Below are 21,738 nucleotides of genomic sequence, written 5' to 3'. Positions count from 1 at the left end.
AGCAACGAAGACCCAATGCAGCCAAAAATAAATAAAATAAATTTATTTAAAAATAATATGAAAGCGAATGAGCATGGCTGTGTGCCAAGCAAACTTGATTTATAGCCACTGACATTTGAGTTTCACATGACAAAATAGTCTTCCTTTGATGTTTTTCAGCCACTTAATGGAAAGACCATTCCTAGTGCTGAGCCATATGAAAACATGGTGGATGGATTTGCCCCACAGGGGGACGGATGGTTTGTCAACCCCTGGCCTAAATGGTTAAGACACCGTGGTAGGGACTTCCCTGGCGGTCCAGTGGTTAAGACTTCACCTTCCAGTGCAGGGGGTGTGGGTTCAATCCCTGGTCGGGGAGCTAAGATCCCACATGCTTTGCGGCCAGAAAACCAAAACAGAAAACAGAAACAATATTGTAACAAGTTCAATAAAGACTTTAAAAATGGTCCATGTCAAAAGAAAAAAAAATCTTAAAAAAAAAAAGACACTGTGGTAGGCAGGATAATGGTTCCCCCAAAGACGTCCATGTCCTAATTCCTGGAACCTATGAATATGTTACCATACGTGGCATAAGGCACTTTGCAGATGGGACTAAATTTAGGATCTTGAGATGGGGAGATTATTCTGGATTATCCAGGTGGCCCCAAGGACAAGGGTCCTTGTAAAGAAAAGAGGGGGACTTCCCTGGCTGTCCAGTGGTTAAGTCTCTGTGCTTCCACTGCAGGGTGCGTGGGTTCGATCCCTGGTCAGGGAACTAAGATCCTGCATGCCATGTGCTGTGGCCAAAAAGAAGAAGAAAAGAGGGAGGCAGGGGAGTCAGAGGAGGAGGTGTAGCAATGGAAGTGGATGTGGGCTTAATGAGAATGCTGGCTTTGAGGATGGAGGAGGAGGCCACGAGCCAAGGAATGAGGGGGGCTTCTAGAAGCTGGAATAGGCAAGGAAACGCAGCCCGGCCAGCACCCTGATTTTAGCCTAGTGAGATTCACTTTGGATATCTGATCTCTAGAACCATAAGATAATAAATTTGTGTTTTGAGCCACCAAGTTGGTGTTAATTACTTACAGCAGCCATAGAAAACACTAACTCAGGAGCTGGGTGGCCCAGCTCTGTTGCTCACCATCTTTGTAGCCACCAGCATGTGTTTCTCTCTGGGCCTCAGTTTCCGCATCTGTCAAATAGGGGTAATGATGGGATCAACCTCACAAAGTTGCTATAAGGGTGAGCTGAGGTAAACCGTGTAACGTTTTAGAAAAGTGCCTGGCACACAGTAAACGGGTCAGAAATATGGAGGCACTGGGGACATTCTACTGTTATTATTTTGCAGCATTTTTGCAAAGATTCAGCAAGTTTCCATCCTCAGGCTCAATTATCAAACCATTAGTATTTGCCTTGCCCCTCCCTCTGTCCCCACTTGGCTAATGTTAAAATGACAGCTAATGGAACCCATCAGATGACAGTACCATTGTTCCCTCTTATATTTCCTGAGCCACCCACAAGGCAACGCCCTGAGCCAAGGGTACACCAGGTGCCTCTCTCTGCTTCTTTAGTTCCATCTTAAAGAGGGATAACTCAAGTTCACACAGCAAGGCCATAGCCCATCTGTCCCATCCACGGCCACCAATTTCCCTGAGAGCTGTCTGAGACTTCTCCATGTGTCTTCCCCTCCCCAGCCTGGCCTCGTCATGCTCCTGCTCAAACACCCTCAGTGGCTCCCACTCATTCATCAAAACTGGAGTAGGGACTGACCACTTGTTGCTAGGTGACTGGGGGGGCCACTTCCTCTCCGTGAGCCTCGGTTTCCTCCGCTGTAGAATTGATTGTTGTGTTTTGGCTGCACCGTGCGGCTTGTGGGATCTTAGATCCCCGACCAGGGATTGAACCTGGGCCCTCGGCAGTGAAAGCGCTGAGTCCTAACCACTGGACCGCCAGGGAATTCCCTAAAATGGGTTGTTGATAGGATCACCCGTATTGTAAAGAGCTCTGCGCCAGTGTCTGAAAGATATTCCTTGGTTCTTAACTGCTGGACTGCCAGGGAAGTCCCAGCCCCAGCTGTTCTTATCTGATGGTTCCCACTCTGCCAGTTTGGCTGACATAAGAAACTTCTGTCGCTTCTTTCTCTCTTCCCCCACCCACCTTACCCGTCTCACCTAGAAATATGCTCTTGTGTTTTCCCATCCTACTTGTCATAGTTTTGAGTTTTATATAGTTGCATGATTAATCCATGTGGAATTTGTTTTGCTATGTGGTGGGAGTGGAGTTAACTTTATTTTCTTCCAAATGAGCAGTCAAGGCTACTGACTGATTTATCCTTTCCCTGCCAACTGGAAATTCCACATTTATCATGTATTCAATTCTTACATGTATACAATTCAAAAATTAATTTTTTAAATACGTGCACCCGGAAAACTCTAAGCTGCATTTTTATTTTCAGTTTTAGCTATATTATACATGGATTATATATCGTGGTTATTCATTTAACAAACTCTGACTGAGTGCCTGTCTTGTGCCAGATGCTATGCTGGGCGCTGGGGGCAAAGTTATGAACAAAACAGACATAAATCCCTGCCCTTGTGCAGCAAACAGACATGGGGGCAGACAATAAACAGTCAATGTGTAAATGAGTCAGAAACAAAATAAAATAGGGTAACAGGATAGAAGGGGGAAAGGGTGCTGTTTTATTTATTTTTAAAAAAAATTTATTTACTTTATTTATTTTTATTTTTGCCTGCATTGGGTCTTCGTTGCTGTGCGCAGGCTTTCTTGCTTCGAGCGAGGGCTACTCTTTGTTGCGGTGCGCGGGCTTCTCATTGTGGTGGCTTCTCTTGTTGCCGAGCACGGGCTCCAGGCTCGCGGGCTCGGTAGTTGTAGCGCACGGGCTTAGTTGCTCCAAGGCATGTGGGATCTTCCCAGACCAGGGCTCGAACCCGTGTTCCCTGCATTGGCAGGAGGATTCTTAACCCCTTCCTCACCAGGGAAGCCCCAAGGGTGCTGTTTTAGACAGGATGGTCAGAGAAAGCCTCTCTGAGGAGGTGATGTTTGAGCTTGAAGGAGGTGGAGCCAAACGGCTGTCTCAGGGAAGAGCTTTCTGGGCAGAGGGAACAGCCAGAGCAAAGGTCCTGAGGTGAGACTGTGCCTGGTGAGTTATAGTCTAATCAGGGGGGGACATGGGCTGGTGGTGGCCTGGGTGAGGGCAAGTCCACCATCCTCCTGGGCAACAGATGCCCATTGAAGGAGACCCAGCCCAACCTCCCCCGATTTTTTTGCTGGAATATTTTGAGGGTTGAAATTCAAAAAGGAAAAAAATATAAATACATCATTCTTTTCTCAAAAAATTTAAAAAATTTTCCACGTTAAAACGGTTGCTATACTAGTGTTTGTCTCCTATTTAGAAGTAGACGGTTAGATGGCAAATAGAATTTCATGACATTTTGTGAAGCCCTCATGGTCAAAACCTTTAATAAATGTGAAAAAGTTTAAAAAACAGTGTACAGTGTAACCAGTATAACCTACAGTATAACCAGGGTGCCAGTGAGGCTGGAACGGAGCAAGGAAAGGGGAGAGTGGGAGGGGGTGAAGGCAGGGAGGAGGGGACAGGGCAGAGCAGGCAGGGCCTTGTGGGAATGGTGAGGAGTTGGGCTTTTCCTCAGAGTGAGATGGGAGCCATAGAGGGTTCAGGGCAGAGGAGGGAGTGCCCTGACTCGGATGTTCACAGGCTTCTCTGGCCCCTGTGGGGGAATGGACAGTGGGGGACAAGTGTGGGAGCTGAGAGACCAGGGTGGAGGCACCTGCACTGTCCAGGCAGGAGACGACAGCCGTGTGACAAGGGTGGGAGCCAAACAGGGGGTGAGAGTGGTTGGATCCTGAATAGATTCTGAAGGCAAAGCTGATGTGAAGCAAAGAGAGAGGTGTCCCAGGTTTCCAGCCTGAGCACTCAGGAGGATGGAGCAGCTTGGGGGACAATGGGGGCTCGATGTGGTCATGCTGAGTGGGAGGTGCCCATGAGACCCCCATGTAGGGTGCTGGGGGGCAGGTGTCACAGGGTCGTGCTGCTCAGGAGTGAGGCCCTCCCCAGGGACCCCTGGGTCCCTCCCCAGGGACCCATATTTGAGCATCATCAGGGTGGAGCTGGTGGCTGAAGGCCGGAGTTTGCAAGAGTGTCCCCCGGGGACCTAGCGTATCTGGGAAGAGAGAGGCTGTGGCCTGGGCACTGGTTGCGCTGGGCGGGGTGAGACCAGCCGGTCTTTGGGCTGGCAGGGACCGTGGCAACTACAGGGCTACTTTGGGAGGCCTGGTCACCCAAGGGCATGGCTTGGAGCCTTGGGCCTCGCCTGTTTGCTGAAGCCTGTGGGCCAGGGGGCAGGTGGGGCCTCCACAGCTAGAAGCCACTCGGGGGGTGGTGTGACGTTTCTCTAGGGACAGGCTGAGTTGGTGACCAGAGTCCCGTCAGGGGGTGCCTGACTCTGAAGCAACAGGTACGATTATTGAGCACCAACTGTTCTCTTATAACCCCATGCTGGCTGTATGCTCCACACTGGATAGCTCTTCCTGCTGACTATACCCTGACGCCGACTGTATCATGCCATGTCACCTGTAGAGCTGGTTGTACTATGAAGTATACAACTGGCCCCAAGGGCTGTTGGGAGATGCAGTTTGAACAGGCACATGATCAAGAGAGTATACAGCTGGCGCAGGGGTGGATGGTTGGTGTAGGGGGTGTAGCCAGCTGACTGGGAATGCTATGCTGACTGTGTACCCTCCCACCAGCTGTATACCGCTACCCCTACTGTACACCCCAAACTGATTAAACACCCCGAATTGTATACCTCCATGTGGGCTGTATACCCCATGCTGGCAGTACCCCCATACCTACTGTATACGTCCACATCCGCTGAGTATTCCTACACTGACAATATACTACATCCATGCCAACTGTATACTTCTTGGTATCCCATGCCTGGTCCTTGGCTGGTTTTGGTTTTATGCTTTAGACCCATTTCACAGTTGAGGAAGCTGAGGCTCAGAGAAGGCAAGGCCCTGGCCTGAGTATCCTCGGGCTCAGATGGGGCAGGAACATTCAAATCCAGGGCCACCCGGTAGGATATCAGCTCCACAAGAGCAGACCCACAAGACTGGGTCTCTCACATGCCACTGTACCCAACAGACGCTCAATAAATACGTGTTCTTCAAAGCAGTGGCTTCAGGATTATCGACTGTGAGAGTGTGCAAGGGTGGTGAGCTGAGGTGTGTAGCCTTGGGGGCCACAAAGGGACCAGCTGGGGGCAATGCCAGGAAGGGATGTGGCACTGGGGGCTGTCAGTCCTAATTTGGCAGTTTTCAAGAGACAGGGATGTGGATTTTTATATGGACTGTCCCAATATTTAACTGTTGGCATTTACTTTTTAAAAAAATGCATCCACAGGTTGGAGAGTTTTCAGCCCAAATACTCTGTCATTGGTTGTTCGGGTTAAGCCATCTGCCCGTTTTGCTGTGCCTGGCTAGACACTGACCTCCCTATGCCTCAGTTTCCATACCTGGAGAATGGGACAATTATTAGGCGCTTTCCAGGGTTGAGAGATGTTCTAGGGCGGTGTCGCCTGGCTGGGGGCAGGGGGCTAGCCCAGGCCACAGGGTGAAGCCACAGAGTGAAGCCACAGAGTTCCCCGGGTGGGGGCTGGGCGGGGGGGTTGCGGAGAGAGCTAAATCGGGCGGCGGGTGAGTGACGGGAGCAGCTGCCGCCCCGCCCGGCCCTCTCCTCCCTCCCTCTCTCCCTCCCTCCGTTCCGTGGTCCAGTCTGTCCGAGGCAGCCGCTCTGCTAGGGCCGGTCTGACCGGTTTGGGCCGCCCCGCCTGACTCTGCTGGGAGGAGCCGCCGTCAGTCGGTCCCTCGGTCCCTCCCTCGGGACTCCCGTGCGTCCGGACCCGAGGGCTGAGAGGGAGCGCGATCGCCGCGGCAGGCGCTCGTCGGGGCAGGGCGCCCGCAGGGATGGGGGGCGAGCGGCAGCATTACTACGGGAAGCACGGTAGGCAGCGCCCCGCTCCCGCGCCTGGGCCTGGCAACTTGGAGGGGGAGGGGGCAGCGGGAGGACCTGGGGTGGGGGGACGAGGGGGGAGCGGAATTGCAGATTTCAGCCTGTATCCCCCACCCCCCATCGTCACCTGGCAACACCCTTCACCCCAACGCCCGCCCGGAGGTCCCTCCAAACTCCTTCATCCGAAGGGTCTGTCCTCGCAGCCTCCCCAGGACTCCTGTGAGAACCATCTCCAGATCCCACCTTGGACTCTCCCCTCTCCACCGGGCTCGCTGGTAGCCCTTTTTCCAGCCCCCTCCCAGTGAGTGGTCGCCAGGTGATAAATCGGGCTGTTCACAGAAAATCCGCAGGATCTCTGAATCTTACTTCTCCGTGGCCAAGACACCCCTAGGAACATCTGGGGAAGGGTGGTCTGCCAGCCCCATCTTGGATCACTCAGCTCAATCTTGCTGAATTTCAGGAACACCACAGAAGTATGACCCCACCTTCAAAGGACCCATTTACAACAGGTAAGCCGTCTGGGTTCCTGAGAGGGGAGGGGTCTCTACCAACACTGCCTCCACCCCTGTTTCTTTACACACCTCCACATTTGTACTCCAACAACCTGGTGATAAATATTTGCAACTTAACGATAAAAGAACTTAAAAGATAAAAGAATGATAAAAGAACGATAAAGGAATTTCCTTAATATACAAAGTCTTTACAAATGAATTTTTAAAATTCAGGCGAAAGACTGGAACAGATCATTTATAGAACAAGAAATAGTGTAAACAGTGGAGTTATGGAGAAATGCTCAAACTCACTGGAAAGTAAAGGAATGTAATTTAAAACAGTAACCAAATAGAATTTCCCCATCACAGATTGGCAGAGGCTAAAAAGATTGACACACTAGGGTATACAGAAGTAGAAATATAATGTTGTACACATGAAACTTACATAATGTTATAAATCAATGTTACCTCAATTTAAAAAAAGATTGACACATTCTGCTCTGAAACTAATTGATAGTCTTTTTTGGAGGGAATTTGGAAATATGACTTTTTCTGTTTTTTTTTGATGTACGGCTTTGTTCCAGAGATTAAAATTCTATGAAAAAAATTCTCTCAGTACACCTTGCATAGATGGGCAAAATTGTATGATATTGCTGCCTTTTTGAAAATGGCAAAAACCAACAATATGAGTTGCATCTCTTGGAACTAGTTAGATACATTACAGTGCATCCTTAGGTTATTTTATTACACAGCTGTTAAAATGTGCAAGAGCCTTTCTAAATAGTCACTTGGATCCCTCTCAATATATTAGTAAAAAAAACAAGACACAAACAGTGGGTGTATCATAATCATACTTGAGTTAACCAAAAAAAGTTTTTTTTGAAAACATTTGTACCAGTGAATAAAGAACTCACTAGAGGGCTTCCCTGGTGGCGCCTTGGTTGAGAATCTGCCTGCTAATGCAGGGGACACGGGTTCAAGCCCTGGTCTGGGAAGATCCCACATGCCGCGGAGCAACTAGGCCCGTGAGCCACAACTACTGAGCCTGCGCGTCTGGAGCCTGTGCTCCGCAACAAGAGAGGCCACGATAGTGAGAGGCCTGCACACCACGATGAAGAGTGGCCCCCGCTTGCCGCAACTAGAGAAAGCCCTCGCACAGAAATGAAGACCCAACACAGTCAAAAATAAATAAAAATTAAAAAAAAATAAAAAGAACTCACTAGAAATCATTAACACAGGTTACTCCTGGAGAGGAGGGTTATGTGGGAGACAGTTATTGGTTATGTACATTCCTGTATGGTTTAAATTTTATCATGTTCGTATTTAATCTTATGATAATAACAATAGTTTAATTTTTTCTTTTTAGTAAGTGCTAACATGGTGAAACTTAAGGGTTTTTGTTTTCATTTTTTCTTCCAGTTTTATTGAGATATAATTGATATACAGTACTGAATAAGTTTAAGGTCTACAGCATAATGATTTTTTAATTTTTAAAATTTTTAAAAAAATTTTGGCTGCGTTGGGTCTTTGTTGCTGCACGCGGACTTTCTCTAGTTCCCTCGAGTGGGGGCTACTCTTCATTGCGGTGCACGGGCTTCTCATTGCGAGGGCTTCTCTTGTGGAGCACGGGCTCTAGGCACGCAGGCTTCAGTAATTGTGGCATGTGGGCTCAGTAGTTGTGGCTCGCGGGCTCTAGAGCGCAGGCTCAGTAGTCGTGGCGCACGGGCTTACTTGCTCCGCAGCATGTGGGATCTTCCCAGATCAGGGCTTGAACCTGTGTCCCTGCATTGGCAGGCGGATTCTCAACCACTGCGCCACCAGGGAAGCCCCAGCATAATGACTTGATTTATATATATCATGAAATGATTACCACAAAAAGTTTAGTGAACATCCATGATCTCATATAGATATGAAAGAAAAGAAAAAGAAAAAAATAACTTCTCCTTGTGATGAGAACTCTTAAAATTTCCTCTCTTAACAACTTTCATATATATCATACAACATTATATTTACCATGTGTACATTACATCACTTATTTATCTTATCATTGGAAGTTTTTACCTTTTGAATACCTTCATCCAATGCCCCCTTCCACTCCCCAACTGCCACCTCTGGTAACCACAAATCTGATATCTTTTTCTATGAGTTAGTTTGTTTTTGAAGTATAATTGACCTACATCACTATGTTAGTTCTGGTGCACAGCATAGTGATTCAGTATTTCTATACATTACAAACTGATCACCACAAAATAGCTTCACTTTTAAAAAACATTAATATGCTATGCTGGTAAGGATGTAGGGAAATGGGCACTTAATCAAAAGAGAGCTGAACATTGCTGCAACCTGCTTTGAGGACAGTGTAGCATGAGGTATTAAAATTTATTTTTTATTTTTTAGTTTTTTTTAATTGAGTTATAATTAATATACAATGTTATATTAGTTTCAGGTGTGCAACATAGTAATTTGATATTTTTATACATTATGAAATGATCACTGCAATCAGACCAGTTACCACCCATCACCATACAAAGTTGTTACAATATATTTTTTAAAAATATTTATTTATTTATTTATTTGGTTGTGCTGGGTCTTAGTTATGGCAGGTGGGCTCCTTAGTTGCAGCTCGTTGGCTCCTTAGTTGCAGCATGTGGGCTTCTTAGTTGTGGCATACAAACTCTTAGTTGTGGCATGCATGTGAGATCTAGTTTCCTGACCAGGGATCGAACCCGGGCCCCCTGTATTGGGAGCACAGAGTCTTATCCACTGCGCCACAAGGGAAGTCCCCAAAGTTGTTACAGTATTATTGACTGTATTCCCTATGTGTATATTACATCCCCATGACTTATTTATTTTGTAGTTGGAAGTTTGTACCTCTTAATCCCCTCTACCTGTTTCGTCCATCCCCCACCCACCTCTAGTCTGACAACTGCCAGTTTGTTCTCTGCATCTATGAGTCTGTTTCTGTTTGTTTTGTTTGTTCATTTGTTTCATTTTTTAGATTCCACATATAAGTGAAAGCATACGTTATTTGTTTCTCTGTCTGACTTATTTCACGTTGCAGAATATCCTCCAGATCTATTCCATGCTGCTGCAAATGGCAAGATTTCATCCTTTATGGGGGGCTGAGTAATATTCTACTGTATACATATGCACCACATCTTTATCCATTGATCTATGGATGGGCACTTAGGTTGCTTCCATATCTTGGCTATTGTAAATAGTGCTGCAGTGAAAGGTATTAATATTTAAAATGCACGTGCCCTTCGGCACAGCATTGGTACCACTCAGGAACATGTGTCCAAATAACACATACCTATATGTGTGTACAAGGCAGGATGGGTCCATGATATCCAGGGCACCAGTACTCCCACCCTGACACGGTCTCTTGCTCCCCAGAGGCTGCACAGACGTCATTTGCTGTGTGTTCCTCCTCCTGGCCATTGTGGGCTATGTGGCTGTAGGCATCATAGGTGAGCAAAGGAGGGGATGGGATTGGGGTTCCGGGGTGGAAGGGCAAGCCACCGCCTCTGGGGCAGAAGTGGGGCTGGTGCTAAGGAATGGCAGCCCCTCAGCATCCCTGGATCCCTCCACAGCTTGGACTCATGGGGACCCTCGAAAAGTGATCTACCCCACTGATAGCCGAGGCGAGTTCTGCGGGCAGAAGGGCACGAAAAATGAGTGAGTCTGGCTCCTTGGGGCCTGCTGGGTCTGGAGAGGAGTGTGCGGGAGAGCTTCATGAGCACTGGGGAGAAGGTTCTAGGCTTTCCTCGCCTCCATCCATCCACTAGTCCAGTCAACAAGTATTTATAAAACTCCCGCCATCCCCAGCCTCTGTTCTAGGCCTTGGGGACATAGCACTAAATGAGACATTCAAAGTCTTGTCCCCTGGTGGCCCACATTTTAGGGGAGAGACAGAGAGGGGACAGTCCCGGATCTGATGTCCACGGGTGATGAATAGTTGAGGTAAAAGAGCAAGTTCAATCCAAGCTGTGCCATTCCCTGGCTGTGTGACCTATGGCAAGTGTCTCAACCTCTCTGGGTCTCATTTTCCTTATCTCTGAAATGGGGATCATGACAGTCCCACTCTCATGGGGCTGTTGTGATGGTTAGATGAGCCAGCACGTGTCCAGTGCTTAGAAGAGCACTTGGCATGGAGTTGCTGCTGCTGTGGTTATTATTGTTGTTGTTGTTTTCATTAAGATAGTCTATATAGGCTGATTGAGGAGTCTTGACAGTTTCCATCTCCCTTCCCCAACCCCAGGAACAAACCCTTCCTGTTTTATTTCAACATTGTGAAGTGTGCCAGCCCCCTGGTCCTGCTGGAATTCCAGTGTCCCACCCCCCAGGTAACTCGTCCCCTCCCCCCCTCTTTCCTGTCCCCCCCTTCCACCATCAGGTCCTTTTCCCCCTGTAGCGGCAGCTTCTCTCCCAGCCCTTTCTCTCTCCCTGGTGAATAGGGGGAAGCGGGTGGGACCTCTGTCTTGAGAGGCGATCAGGTGTCTATCCGGACCCCACTCAACCCCTGCCTCCTGACCCCCCAAGATCTGCGTGGAGAAATGTCCTGACCGTTACCTCACCTACCTGAACGCTCGCAGATCCCAGGACTTTGAGTACTACAAGAAGTTCTGTGTGCCTGGCTTCCAGAACAACAAGGTAAGCAGATAACTGCCCAGGCAGGGGCAGGTCGAGAGTGCTGGCCCGCAGGATTGACCCCCTCCCTGTCTCTTGGCAGGGTGTGGCCGAGGTCCTCCGAGATGGCGACTGCCCCGCCGTCCTCACCCCCAGCAAACCCCGTGAGTCTGGGGTCCCGTGAGCTTGGGAGGGGCGTGGGGAGGTTTCAGGGGCTCAGCCTGACTGGTCCTATCCCCCGCTCTGTGCAGTGGCCCGGCGGTGCTTCCCAGCCATCCACAGCCACAAGGGGGTCCTCATGGTGGGCAACGAGACAACCTATGAGGATGGGCATGGCTCTCGGAAAAACATCACAGAGCTGGTGGAAGGCGCCAAGTGAGGACCATGACCCACCATGCTGGCATCGCATTTTCCTGGGTGGGACAGGGCATCCCCTGGGGCTGGCCCAATCAGGGAGCGGGGTCTGACCTAAAGCCTTGTCTGCCTTCCCCCAGGAAGGCCAATGGAGTCCTGGAGGCCCGGCAGCTGGCCATGCGGATATTTGAAGATTACACAGTCTCCTGGTACTGGATTATCATGTAAGTTGAGAGGGAAGGTAGCCCTCATTGGGCTGCCCTGTCTGAGACTGGTGAGGGGATGGGGTCCGCTCATGCACCCATTTTATCCCCCAGAGGCCTGGCCATCGCCATGGTACTGAGCCTCCTGTTCATCGTCCTGCTCCGCTTCTTGGCTGGCATTATGGTCTGGGTGATGATCGTCATGGTGATTTTGGTCCTAGGCTACGGTACGTCTCTCCCTCCCTGTGTCCTCCCCTCCCCACAGTCTGCAAAATGCCTATGCCCTTTGAGCTGTCATTGGCCCATCAAGAATCTTCTCTTGAGGAAAGTCGCTGGTGGTCCAGTGGTTAGGACTTGGCGCTTCCACTGATGGGGCCTGGGTTTTATCCCTGGTTGGAGAACTAAGATCCTCCAAGCCCTGTGGCACAGCCGAAAAAAAAAAACAAAACAAAACTTCTCCTGAGCCATCAGACATCCTCCATCTTTTATCTGGAATATTTGTGAAGATATTCATCTCAACATTGTTTATGAGAGCAGATACTTGGAAACAACCATTAAATCATAATCTTCCCAAGCAGGACTGGATCTGTATTTCATCAACAGCAAATTCATTCTAAAGTATACCATTTTGCACAGTGGTTAAGGCCACATGCTCTGGCATCAGAAAGCCCAGGGTTCAAATGCTGGCTCTGCCAATTCCTTGCTCTGTGACCTTGGGCAAGTGACTCAACCTCCCCATGCCTCAATTTCCTTCTCTATAAATTGGGGATAATTAGTATTTATTAGGAGATTTAATGAGAAGAAGACAGTCTGCGGATGAGATGCGGGAGGGCCTGAGGCCTGTGGAACTCAGAGGCAGTGCTCGGAAGCCAGTGCTTCATGTTCTGTTTATTCATTTAAACTTTCCAGGAGGAAAGATGCTGGATGTGCAACCTACATTGGAGACACAGATGTTAAAATATTCATTAAAAAAAAAATTTTTTTTTTTTATTTTGGCCATGCCGCGCAGCACGCGGGATCTTAAGTTCCCTGACCAGGGATTGAACCCATGCCTCCTGCAGTGGAAGTGTGGAGTCCTAACCAGTGGACCGCCAGGGAATTCCCAAAATATTCGTTAATAGTGGTTTCTAGCTGGGTGCTGGCAGTTTTGGTGACTAGCTTTTTGTACTTCATCTGTACTTTATAACTTTCTTCTACCAGAGCTAAGGGGAATGGTGAAAATCCCTAATGCTACCCCACTGGATGTTAGCACCCGTGTCCTGCCTCCCCACCCATGAATCATTGTTACAGGATGGCAGAGGGGTCAGGAAAGCGTCAGGCCACACAGCATCCTGGCATCTATTCACTCATTCATTCATCCGTCATGTACTGAATGACTACTATGTTCTGGGCAGTCTTCTAGGTCCTGGGCTTACAGCAGTGAATAAAACAGGACAGATCCTTACTTTTGTGGACCTTATATTCCAGAGGGTATGGGCAAGATGGGCAAGAAACAAACCAGAAAACCTCTGGGATGTCAAAGCTGTGAAGGGGGATAAGAAATTGGAATGTAAGAGGGTATGATTCTAAATGGGGGAAGAGATCCCAGAAGGTCTCATGAGAAGGTGACATTTGAGCAGGGACGAGAGGATGTGAGGATCCAGTTGGGGAGAGACTGAACCAGGCAGCAGGAACAGCAAGTAAAGGCCCTGAGGCAGCAGCAAGCGATGGCTGCCCCTCTCAGCCTTGGTTTTTGTTTCTGTTAAATGGGTGTGGTTGCACATGCTTTGTAATGTTGGGGGAGCCGTCGGAGGGCTGAGGTCAATCGTAGCACGGTGGTTCCCCATGCAGGAATATTTCATTGCTACATGGAATACGCTCGACTGCGTGGCGAGGCCGGCTCTGACATCTCCCTGGTGGACCTTGGCTTCCATACGGACCTCCGCGTGTACCTACACTTGCGGCAGACCTGGATGGCCTTCAGTGAGTCCCAGCTCCCCATTCAGTGAGGCCTGGGTGGGAGTGGGGAGCCCAGGCAGGTGGCGGACTTGATCACTCTCTGCCCACCCCCCCCGCAGTGATCATTCTGAGCGTCCTCGAGGTTATTATCATCTTACTGCTCATCTTTCTGCGGAAGAGAATTCTCATCGCCATTGCACTCATTAAAGAAGCCAGCAGGTGGGTGCCGGGGTGCCAGGGGGTCAGGCTGGGGTGGTCCCAGGGCTGCTCGGGCCTTGATGTCTGTGTTTCTACTCCTCCCAGGGCTGTGGGATACGTGATGTGCTCCTTGCTGTACCCACTGGTCACCTTCTTCCTGCTGTGCCTTTGCATCGCCTACTGGGCTAGCACTGCTATGTATCCACCGTCAGACCCTGATCTCCGACCCCGGGGCTGGGGGCTAAGTGCCACACTTGCCTGGAGGTGACCTACATCTTGGGGGCGAAGCCTGAACCTGGTGTGGGAATGGATTCTTTTCCACATGCCCCTGTGGGTCCCTAATCCCAGACGTTGGGTTCCTTAATGAGCCTCTAGCTTTCTGTCCACTTCCAACGAAGCTGTCTATAAGATCTTCAATGACACCGCTTGCTCAGTTGCTGGAAAAACCTGCAACCCTGAGGTGGGTGTCCGGAAGTTGGGGGGTGGCTATTTCCCTAGCAGCCCACAGTTGATCTGAAGGCCTGTCATCCCCACTTGGGGACCATTCAGCAAACATGTGGTGCCTGCTGTATGTCCTGTGCCAGATGTGGGTGGCATGGAGAGGAAGAGACCCAGCCTGGCACCTACTCCCCCCACCCCCTAAGTGCTGATCTACCCACCTCCCCCTCCGCCTTGACTTCATTTCCTGCCCCGACACCCCTCTCTTAACCCAGTGACGGTCAGTCCTTCCTTTAGAGCCCCGTCCTTGCCTTTCACAAGCCCCTAACCTGCCTTCTGTGGTCCTCACACTGATCTCTGCCACTTGTGATCTGTCCACATGGCCACTCCATTGATCCCCAAGAGAGCTTATCCCGCCTCTCTGACACCCATTGGGATGATGATCCCTAATCTTGTTTCTAGAAGCCCTTTTGAAAACCCCTATCCTAAACCCCCAATTCCTTGACTTAACTCTGTTCCCCGTGACTCCTGTCCCATCTCGTGGTCTACCTGACAGGTCTGACCTGATGCTCAGAGCCCACTCTGAACCCCTAGCCCCTATGATGTGACCAGGCTCTGCGTCCCTCCCACAGACCTTCCCCTCCTCCAATGAATCCCGCCTGTGCCCTGGAGCCCACTGCCAGTTCGCCTTCTACGGTGGTGAGTCGACTTATCACCGGGCCCTGCTGGGCCTGCAGATCTTCAATGCCTTCATGTTCTTCTGGCTGGCCAACTTCGTGCTGGCGCTGGGCCAGGTCACGCTAGCTGGGGCCTTCGCCTCCTACTACTGGGCCCTGAACAAGCCGGATGACCTGCCTGCCTTCCCGCTCTTCTCTGCCTTCGGCCGGGCGCTCAGGTGGGGCCCCCGGTGGGCTGGGGGTAGGGGTGAGATGGAGTGGAAGAGGCCTGGCTGGACCACTGACCACTCCCTCGGCCCAAAGGTATCACACAGGCTCTCTGGCCTTCGGCTCCCTCATTCTGGCCATCGTGCAGATCATCCGAGTGATACTCGAGTACTTGGATCAGCGCCTGAAAGGTATGGCCCACAGAGGGTTGGCAGTAACTCCCGAGGTGGGGGGGGGGGGGGGTGGCTAAGGGGCAGGTTAGGATTGGTTCCTGTGGGGGGGTGGGGCTAAGGTGGTGGGACAGAGATTGGTTTCTGCCTATGGTGGGGAAAGGGTGGGGCTGAGGGTCTTGAGTGATTGGTTCCTGTGATGGAGGGGGTGGCTGAAAGAGCCCACTGGGTGTTCTTACTGCTGAGGGGGCGGGAACGAGAGGCCTGGGCCACCATTGGTTCCTGACGAGAGGGTTGGGCTGGGATTGGTTGTACTTTGGGGTGGAGCCAAGGAGGCATCAAGGATTGGCTTCTGCCCTGGAGGCGGGGCCAGGATAGCAGTGTGGGTTGTCACTGCTTCTTGTCATGGAGGCTGGGCTGAACGCCCGTTTTATGGGGTGGGCCTGAGGTCCTGGATCAAGTCTCCTCTCCCCATCTCTTTGAGAAGGTGGGCTCTAAGGGTCCTGGACTATGGCAAGTGTGTGTAACAAGGAGGTAGGGGGCTCCTACCAGGCCGAGTGGGGTCTCCTCTCACCTCTGCATCTCTCCCTCATCTACCAGCTGCGGAGAACAAGTTTGCAAAGTTCCTCATGACCTGTCTCAAATGTTGCTTCTGGTGCCTGGAGAAATTCATCAGATTCCTCAACAGGAATGCCTACATCATGGTGAGTAAGCCTGGGACCAAGCACTAACCCACCAGCTCCTGCTGGGTGGAGGAGCCCTCATTCCCCACCCACTGGGCCTGATCCATCCCTCCCACCTCCCTCCAGATTGCCATCTATGGCACCAACTTCTGCACCTCAGCCAGAAACGCCTTCTTCCTGCTCATGAGAAACATCATCAGGTCAGGGAAAACACCGTCCTCTGGCCACCTCCCTCCTCCCCCAGGCCCTGAGCCAGCATTCACGCCTGTTTACTACTGTCCCCTGCAGGGTGGCTGTCCTGGACAAAGTTACCGACTTTCTCTTCCTGTTGGGCAAACTTCTGATCGTGGGTAGTGTGGGTGAGTGCTGCTCACCGAGCCTGTCCAGCTGCGGGAGCCTGTTGGGGGCCACTTGTGAGCTGCTGTCGGGCCCCCACGTCTTCTCTGATAACTGTCTTCTTCTCTGGGGTCTTCTTGAGGGGGGCTATTTCCTTTACCCAGAACCCTCAACCAGCCCGGTTTCTTCCCCCTCTCCAGGGATCCTGGCTTTCTTCTTCTTCACCCACCGAATCAGGATCGTGCAGGACACAGCACCACCCCTCAATTATTACTGGGTCCCTATACTGGTATGAACTTTTGGGGACAGACAGGGGTTGGGGAGAAGATGTTGGGACTAGCCTCCTTTGACTAGACAGATGTGGATGGGGGTCAGAGGTAGGGAGTTGTTAATTCGGGACACAAACATTAAGTACCGACCACGTTCCAGGCATGACCTTTAAAGGCCTTACAGTTTGGGACTTCCCTGGCGGTCTAGCAGTTAGGACTCTGCTTTTCCACTGCTGGGGGCACGGGTTCGATCCCTGGTCGGGGAACTAAGATCCCACATGCCGCGCAGCCAGAAAAAAGAAAAGGGCCTTACAGTTTAGGAGTAAATCGACATTAACCAATGATGACCCGCATTGGATGCATGCTTGCAAACCTGTACGTGCCACAGGGCAGAATTACAGGGAGCTAATTGTTAGAGCTTGTGGTGGAGGATGTGGGCAGGTGTGGGAGTCCAGGGGGCTTCCCCGTGGAAATGACGTCACACCTAAGATCTGAAGGAGATGCAGGCAACATCCAGGCAGAGGCATCAAGTACGGAAGCCCTGAGGCAGGACTATGCCAGAAACAGTGAGCAAATCAGTGTGGCTGGTGTGGAGGGAGTGAAGTGGCGAGGAGATGGAGATAAGGGCAGGGAGGTGACGGGGCCATGGAGGGGTTAGGTCATCACCCTAAGAGCAGTACGCTATCTGAGTGCAGGCCTTGGCACCCAGGGACCTCGATTTTTTTTTTTTTTGAATTTTATTTTATTTATTTTTCATACAGCAGGTTCTTGTTAGTTATCTATTTTATACACATTAGTGCGTATATGTGACCTCGATTTTTATCTTAGTTCTTTATTTGCTAGTTCTGAGTGACTCTGGGCAAGTTATGTAATCTCTCTGAAGTCTGCTCACTTCAGTCAATAAATGCTTATCAGGTACCTACCAAGGCCCCGTGAATTTCCAGATTGCTGGGGATATAGTTATTTTTAAATTAACAAAAATTTTTAAAATTATTTATTTTTTTGGCCGCACCTCACGGCACGCGGGATCTTAGTTCCATGACCAGGGATCGAACCCACATCCCCTGCAGTGGAAGTGCACAGTCTTAACCGCTGGACTACCAGGGAAGTCCCAACTGGGGATATAGTTATAAACGGGATAGACACAGTCTAGTAGGGTTGTGAGCATTAAACTTGTCTTGCCCTGAAGATGCATAAAATTGCAGCCAGAGGAACGACTAAGAGGAGGGGCTTTTTTTTTTTTCTTTTTTTTTTTGGCTGCACTGGGTCTTTTTTGCTGCGTGCGGGCTTTCTCTAGTTGCGGCGAGTGGGGGCTACTCTTCGTTGTGGTGCGCGGGCTTCTCATTGCGGTGGCTTCTCTTGTTGTGGAGCACGGGCTCTAGGCACGCGGGCTTCAGTAGTTGTGGCACGCGGGCTCAGTAGTTGTGGTGCGCGGGCTCAGTAGCTCTGCGGCATGTGAGATCTTCCTGGACCAGGGATCGAACCCGTGTCCCCTGCATTGGCAGGCAGATTCTTAACCACTGCGCCACCAGGGAGGTCCAGAGGAAGGGCTTATCAGCAGGGAAATGCCATAACCCCAGCTGGGGAGGGACATGGTGGTGAGTGGGGGGTTGCCCTGGGCAGAAGCTGGGGTGGAAACAGCTTGTCTCTCCTTGCCTAGACAGTGATCATCGGCTCCTACCTGATTGCCCACGGCTTCTTCAGTGTCTACGGCATGTGTGTGGACACACTGTTCCTCTGTTTCTGTGAGTAACCCCTCATCCCCACCCTTCCCGGGCCCTGACTCCCTTCTCCCCTCTGGGCAGAACATCTCCCTCCGATGGGGGTACACATGCCAACCCAGTGCCCGCAGCCTCCCCTAGGGCCTGGCTGTCCCTCACCCTAGGGCCCCGGCGCGCCCCCTCTCAGCTTCCCCCTGCACTCAGAGCTTCTCCATCCTGTTGTCCCCTGGTCCAGGCTGCAACTGGAACACTCTGTGCCCCTGGGCCCTCAGCTTCGGAGTTTCCGGCTTTGTTGCGGGGCGGGCGGGATCGGTGGCTGCCACTAACTCTGGTCTCTCCATCTGTCTGTGTTTTTTTGTTTTGTTTTCTCTTTTCTCTTCCTCTCCTCCATGCCTGCTGGCTTCCCTGTTCTTCCCTGCCTCCCTCTTTCCTTCCCTTCCTGACCACCCCCATTTCCCCCCTGCTGGTTCCTGGGGGGAGCCCAGGTGAGGACCTGGAAAGGAATGACGGCTCTCAGGAGCGACCCTACTTCATGTCGCCCGAGCTGAGAGACATCCTGTTGAAGGGGAGTGCGGAGGAGGAGGGGAAGCGGGGCGAAGTCGAGGAGTAGAGAGGGAGGCTGGCTTGGAGGCCACGCAGGCCTCCTTGTTTCCTCCCTGTAGATGGGGGTGCACGCGGGGCTTCCTGGCCTGGGAGTGGGGAGCGTGTGTGTGGGGGTGTGTGTGTGTGTTGAGTTCCCAGCCTGCTCCAGTCCGCCCCCTCCAGTCCCAGCATGTCTTGCTTCCTAACCCTCTGAGGCTTCTCTGTGGCCCCTGTCCGCCAACCCTGTCCCCTGAGGCCCCTGCCGTGGGCTCCCCTCATGCCACCTGCTCTGGGGCCTCTCTCTCTGCAGTGGAGGACCTGGAGAGGAACGATGGCACCGCAGAGAGGCCTTACTTCATGTCTCTCACCCTCAAGAAGCTTTTGAACAAGACCAACAAGAAGCCAGTGGAGTCCTAAAGGCCCCGCCCTCCTACCCCCCATCCCGGGAAGTCTCACAATGGGTGCCCGGCAGCTGGGTCAGAACCCCCAGCCCATCGGGCTGACCTGAAGTCCTATCACTGCCGCCCCCTTCCTGCCCCTCCCCATCATCCAGTTACCACCAGTTTCCGGGAGCCTGGAGGATTTGTGGGATCTCCTCCCTATGCCAAGGGCCAGTCCGCGTTTTCACGGCCGCCCCCCACTCCCCAAGACTGTGCAATGAGTCTCTCCAGCCCCCACTGGCCCGGATGAGAAGCCCAGCGAGGCTTCTTGATGTCTGACATGCAAGGGCCCTCTGCGGGCTGCCCTCCGCTTCCTGTCCCCCTCTCATGACAGGACGTTGTTTGTGTCTGCAGCAGCGATGGCCACAGGAAGGCCACCTTTCACTTGCGTCTGCTCCGGCCAGGATGCCAGGACCCTTTTCTGGGGCTGAACAACTGGCTACCGGCTGCGGCAGGCATTTATTATTATTTTTTTAACCTGGACATGCGTTAAAGGGTCTGTTAGCTTTTTTTCTGTCTGTCATCACGGCTGAGATGGGGCCACTGAGGAATGCTTTCCGATGTCCCCTCCTCGGGTATGGCTGGGGTGGGGGGGGGGTGTGCCAGGTAGGGGTGTCTCCTGGCACGGAAGGCAGGCTGTCCGGGGAGGGAGGCTGGGATCAAGCTGGTGTGGAACAGGGGGGAGGAGGTCGCTAATAGCAGCTTAATGGAAACCGGCTGGCTGGCAGGTTGGGCCGAATCCCACCGCCCCCAGCCGCCCTTCTCTGCCAGTTATTGACACAGCTCTCTTTGTAAGAGAGAAAAGAAACTGAATCCACCCAAGGGATGATTTCAGAGGAAGTGGGGAGATGGGCAGATGCTCTGGGCAAATGGGGGGACCCCCCCCCAGCCCAGTCACCTTGCCTTGAGGATCCTTTTGCCAAATTTGTTGAACTCGGGGTGGGGGGGGGAACGGGTGTGCTGGTTCCCCCTTCGCCATATCCCAAGGGCGCCCCCCCCCCCCACACCAATCCAATCCAGGATCCCAATCCGGGATCTGGAGAAATCCCAGCCTGGGGTTTCTGTCTCCAGTGCCTGCCGTCCCCTCCCCCATTCTGTCCGTACACCCCTACTTGTAACTGCATTCCAACCACTAATAAAGTGCCTATTGTACAGAGCCCGAGCCTGGAGTGTTTGTGGGGGGGAGTGGGAGGCTGGTAGGGGGAACCCCAGCTTCAACCGCCCTGGGATCCTCTGATCTGGGGCTACTCTCCCCAGGGAGAAGGAGGGAGGGCAGGAAGCCTCTGTCTGCTGGCCTCCACCTGAATTCCACCATGCAGGCGGCTCAGGTTTCTCCTGAACAAATACCCCTTATTAGGCTCTGACCCTCAGACTCCAGAAGGTGGCAGTGACCTGCCTACCTCCTCAGCACACAGCCTGGACATGTGCCCCCAGGCCTGCTTTGTCCCTGGCCGGGCACCTGTGCACCATAGTCTAGTCTAAAGGGCTTCAGACCTGCCAAGCTGCCCGACCCTGCTAACCTGGAAGCTCGCTACTGCCCCCTTGGTGCCAGCTCGCTTACTGTCATCTCTGGGCCAACTGCTCCACCATGTTAACTGCCTTTCTCCCTCCTACATTCCTGCCTCCGGAATTTTTTCTTAAATAACTACCATTTTTGGAGTACTTCTCATCTGCTTATGTACTGTCGCCATTCATTAATTAAGGCAGGTAAGTTGGGCGACGTGTCTGAAGGTGACCCCAGCAGGAAAGGGGCTGAGAAGGTCAGGTCTCCAAAGCTCTCACCTGCTATCCTGTACAGATGTTCTTTGGGTTTCCTTGTTCATTTCGATCTTGTAGGTTTGTTCCTTTCTTACCCCCCAGCTCCTGTTAACCCCGCCTCCAAAACAGCTCCTAAACCTCACTTCTCCCCATATTTTCAGCTCCCAGCCTTCATTATCAACTCATCCGTCCCCACTCCTTCACTGTTTCCCCCACGGGTGCGGAAGGGCGCCTGCTAACACCCGAGTGAGTTCACACCCCTCCTCTGCCCAAGAACCCTCCATTGCTCCCTTTTACTGAGTGAAAGCCAAAGTCTTCATGGCAGCCCACAAGGCCCTGCCCCATCCGCCCCATTAACACCCTCTTGCTGACTCATCCAGACACCCTGGCCCCAGGGCTTGTGCCTGAAATGCTCTCCACCTGGCTCTTTCTACAGCTAGCTCCTCACCCTCCTGCTTTCAGCTCAGCGGTTACCTCCAGGAAGACTTCCCTGCTCATCAAAAGTTGGCCTTGGGACTTCCCTGGTGGCGCAGTAGTTAAGAAGGTTAAGAATCCACCTGCCAATGCAGGGGGCACGGGTTCGAGCCCTGGTCTGGCAGGATCCCACATACCGCGG

At 51.7% G+C, this 21,738-nt stretch overlaps 1 protein-coding gene across 2 annotated transcripts in view; it reads left to right on the top strand.

Moving 5' to 3' along the window:
• Positions 1-20,521, top strand: part of SLC44A2 (solute carrier family 44 member 2 (CTL2 blood group)) — a 28,244-nt gene extending 7,723 nt beyond the window's left edge. The window contains exons 1-22 of one of the 2 annotated variants that reach the window (XM_068536993.1): positions 5,864-6,019; positions 6,489-6,537; positions 9,916-9,989; positions 10,113-10,197; positions 10,781-10,865; positions 11,062-11,172; positions 11,252-11,312; positions 11,400-11,523; positions 11,643-11,726; positions 11,820-11,932; positions 13,536-13,667; positions 13,763-13,862; positions 13,947-14,039; positions 14,217-14,301; positions 14,912-15,174; positions 15,260-15,354; positions 15,934-16,037; positions 16,143-16,216; positions 16,305-16,375; positions 16,553-16,641; positions 18,282-18,366; positions 19,235-20,521. In XM_068536993.1, coding sequence (XP_068393094.1) covers positions 5,983-6,019; positions 6,489-6,537; positions 9,916-9,989; positions 10,113-10,197; positions 10,781-10,865; positions 11,062-11,172; positions 11,252-11,312; positions 11,400-11,523; positions 11,643-11,726; positions 11,820-11,932; positions 13,536-13,667; positions 13,763-13,862; positions 13,947-14,039; positions 14,217-14,301; positions 14,912-15,174; positions 15,260-15,354; positions 15,934-16,037; positions 16,143-16,216; positions 16,305-16,375; positions 16,553-16,641; positions 18,282-18,366; positions 19,235-19,341 — 2,121 coding nt within the window. In that variant the 5' untranslated portion in view covers positions 5,864-5,982 and the 3' untranslated portion in view covers positions 19,342-20,521. Of the gene's footprint in view, positions 1-5,863; positions 6,020-6,488; positions 6,538-9,915; positions 9,990-10,112; positions 10,198-10,780; positions 10,866-11,061; positions 11,173-11,251; positions 11,313-11,399; positions 11,524-11,642; positions 11,727-11,819; positions 11,933-13,535; positions 13,668-13,762; positions 13,863-13,946; positions 14,040-14,216; positions 14,302-14,911; positions 15,175-15,259; positions 15,355-15,933; positions 16,038-16,142; positions 16,217-16,304; positions 16,376-16,552; positions 16,642-18,281; positions 18,367-19,234 lie in introns of those variants that run through there. The other variant, XM_068536994.1, reaches the window with a different exon arrangement.
• Positions 20,522-21,738: the final 1,217 nt, after the last annotated feature.

The sequence above is a fragment of the Eschrichtius robustus genome, chromosome 2, assembly GCF_028021215.1.
Source record: "Eschrichtius robustus isolate mEscRob2 chromosome 2, mEscRob2.pri, whole genome shotgun sequence".
NCBI classification, from domain to species: domain Eukaryota; kingdom Metazoa; phylum Chordata; class Mammalia; order Artiodactyla; family Eschrichtiidae; genus Eschrichtius; species Eschrichtius robustus.
This window is presented reverse-complemented; position numbering and strand designations above follow the sequence as displayed.